A 2,231-nucleotide genomic window follows, 5' to 3' on the forward strand; every position below is an offset into this window, starting at 1 on the left:
ATCTCCGCAGTCGCATATAGATCGCTGGAGAGGCTATCATAGAGATGACACCAATGTAAAAAACAAATGATTAGAACCATTTAACAGGACAAAAATCTTAACTAGATCATCTATAAAGCGACTAACCCACCATGTCAGTGTCCATCGAATCCATGTCATCTGCAACTGCGCTGGATGACTCCATTGTGCGGCGGTCCGGACACGTCGTCCTGTTGTGTCCCACCTCCCGACACAAACAAAATCGCTAGGTTTTCTTTCCACCATGAGCACCGTTACCCTTTGTATTACGCCTGGGTGGATTCCGCGCCGGGCCTCTGCCACCCTCAGTAGGTGGCCCCTCGGGTGGAAAACTGGTGTCCCCTGCATCTTCGTTCTTGAAGTGCTTCAGCATCAGCATGGTAATGTCTCTTGCAAACTGGAACTTTTCAGTGCTGTGACATGCAATCTTGCACACTTTCCGGTACCAATCCATCAGGCACCAGTGTTGCGTCAGTTGTACAGAATCCCAAATCACGCCCATCGACTGCACCGCCACAAGTTTTGCATCCTTGGTCCATCTCGGCAATATCAGAGACCTCAGGATCTCATGAACATTGTTAAGAACAAGCACCGCAATTATATGTTCGTAGGGGACCCCGAAACATTCCATTCTCATGCACGTGCATCGGACCTCCCTCGTATCAGACGTTGCAACAACACGCCAATCCTTCCCTGGAGTGCCGTATCGAGAGACGGTGTAGATAAAATAGGAACCATTGTCTTCAGAGTCAACCACCCTTATTGCACAGGCCCTGTCAAGAATGGGAACAAACAAATAGAATATTGCACGAGTGTAGTTCTCGGCTGCACTCCGCTCCAGCTGTTTCAGGTTGATGGTCATAACAGGGTCACTCTTTGCACACTCAAAATCAGCCTCCACCTCCTTTGCACGTACGAACATCAAGCATCGATGGAAATGACGTAAAAACTCAGTGTAGCTGTATCGAGACTTAACATACCGTGATATCACAGCATGCAAGCCCTCGCACCTTGATGTTGTTCGAAATTCGGCAAAGAACTTTTCCCGTATGTGTGCTGTGGCCCAACTGTGCCTTCTCTCGTACATGTCCTGTACCCATCTTTTATCGGCGATGCCAAATTTCTCAACCATCTCAAACCACTTTCTCTGGAATGTTCGGACCTCGTAGTCGCCAAACATGCAATCCCTAACATCCTGGTGAATTTGGGCTTTCCGATGTTGCTCGTGGCGTTTCGGAGTATATACCAAGCGCAAAGTCGATGGTGAGCCTCTGGAAAAACTTGCTCAATCGCAGACTTCATTTGCCTGTCATCGTCGGTTATTATGGACACGGGAGCCTTCCCTTTCATTGAAATTTGCAACTGTTGAAGCAGCCAGACATAGGTCTCTTCTTTCTCGTCTGCCACTAGTGCAGTGGCAAAGACAACCGTTTGGTTGTGGTGATTCACACCGGAGAATACTACAAGAGGTGAAAGGTAAACGTTTTTCTTGTACGTTGCATCAAACGCAATCACGTCTCCAAACACCTAGTAATCAATTTGGCTGGTGCCGTCACACCAAAACAAATGTTGCAACACGCCCTCACCGTCAACAACTTCCTTGTAGTACAGTGCTGGATCATTTATCTTGCACTCTCGGAGATACCTTAGGCACGATTCCGCATCTAGGCCACCCTCCCTTCGTTGCTTCGCATTTACATTGTGCATCTCCCTTGTTGTGTACGGGACATTATGATACCCGACGGCTAGGCTTGCCATAAAATCGTGGATTTGGGAGACGCCAATGCCCCCTTTGCGCATGTCGTTCATCTGCTCGATGTCCGCTTCGCTCATCCTCCAATGGCCTGGGAGCATGGAAGAAAATCCCAACTCAAGAACGTGATGGTTATGCACGTCTGAAAATTACGCAACGTGCCAACGTCCTGATTCATCGTCCATGCGGAGTAGCATCCTTGCAGAGCATCCACACCATGTCTCGGCCCTCGGCCTCTTTTGCCGGTTAGGTATCGAGTAGAACTTCGGGGATCGGTACCCTTGTCGGTGGCACACGAACTCCTGCCGTATCCTTACTACGCCGCATTTTTCGCTTCTGGAACGTATCGCGCTGAACCCATGGTACTTTGCATATTGCTGGTAGAACTCAAATGCAATGTCAACATCTGCGAAATTAAACCGGAGAACATCCTCCTCGCTCAAGTTCAAAAAATCAATCC

General features: G+C 48.6%; 1 protein-coding gene across 1 annotated transcript; it reads right to left on the reverse strand.

The window, feature by feature from the left end:
• Positions 1 to 244: 244 nt before the first annotated feature.
• Positions 245 to 1,851, reverse strand: LOC112742501 (protein FAR1-RELATED SEQUENCE 5-like). The gene is made up of 3 exons (XM_025791742.1): positions 1,605 to 1,851; positions 1,300 to 1,478; positions 245 to 1,213 (listed from the first exon to the last, which is right to left on the reverse strand). The coding sequence occupies exons 1-3, from the start codon at positions 1,849 to 1,851 to the stop codon at positions 245 to 247; spliced, it is 1,395 nt and encodes a 464-aa protein (XP_025647527.1).
• Positions 1,852 to 2,231: the final 380 nt, after the last annotated feature.

Source organism: Arachis hypogaea, chromosome 14 (assembly GCF_003086295.3).
Source record: "Arachis hypogaea cultivar Tifrunner chromosome 14, arahy.Tifrunner.gnm2.J5K5, whole genome shotgun sequence".
In the NCBI taxonomy this organism is placed as follows: Eukaryota; Viridiplantae; Streptophyta; class Magnoliopsida; order Fabales; family Fabaceae; genus Arachis; species Arachis hypogaea.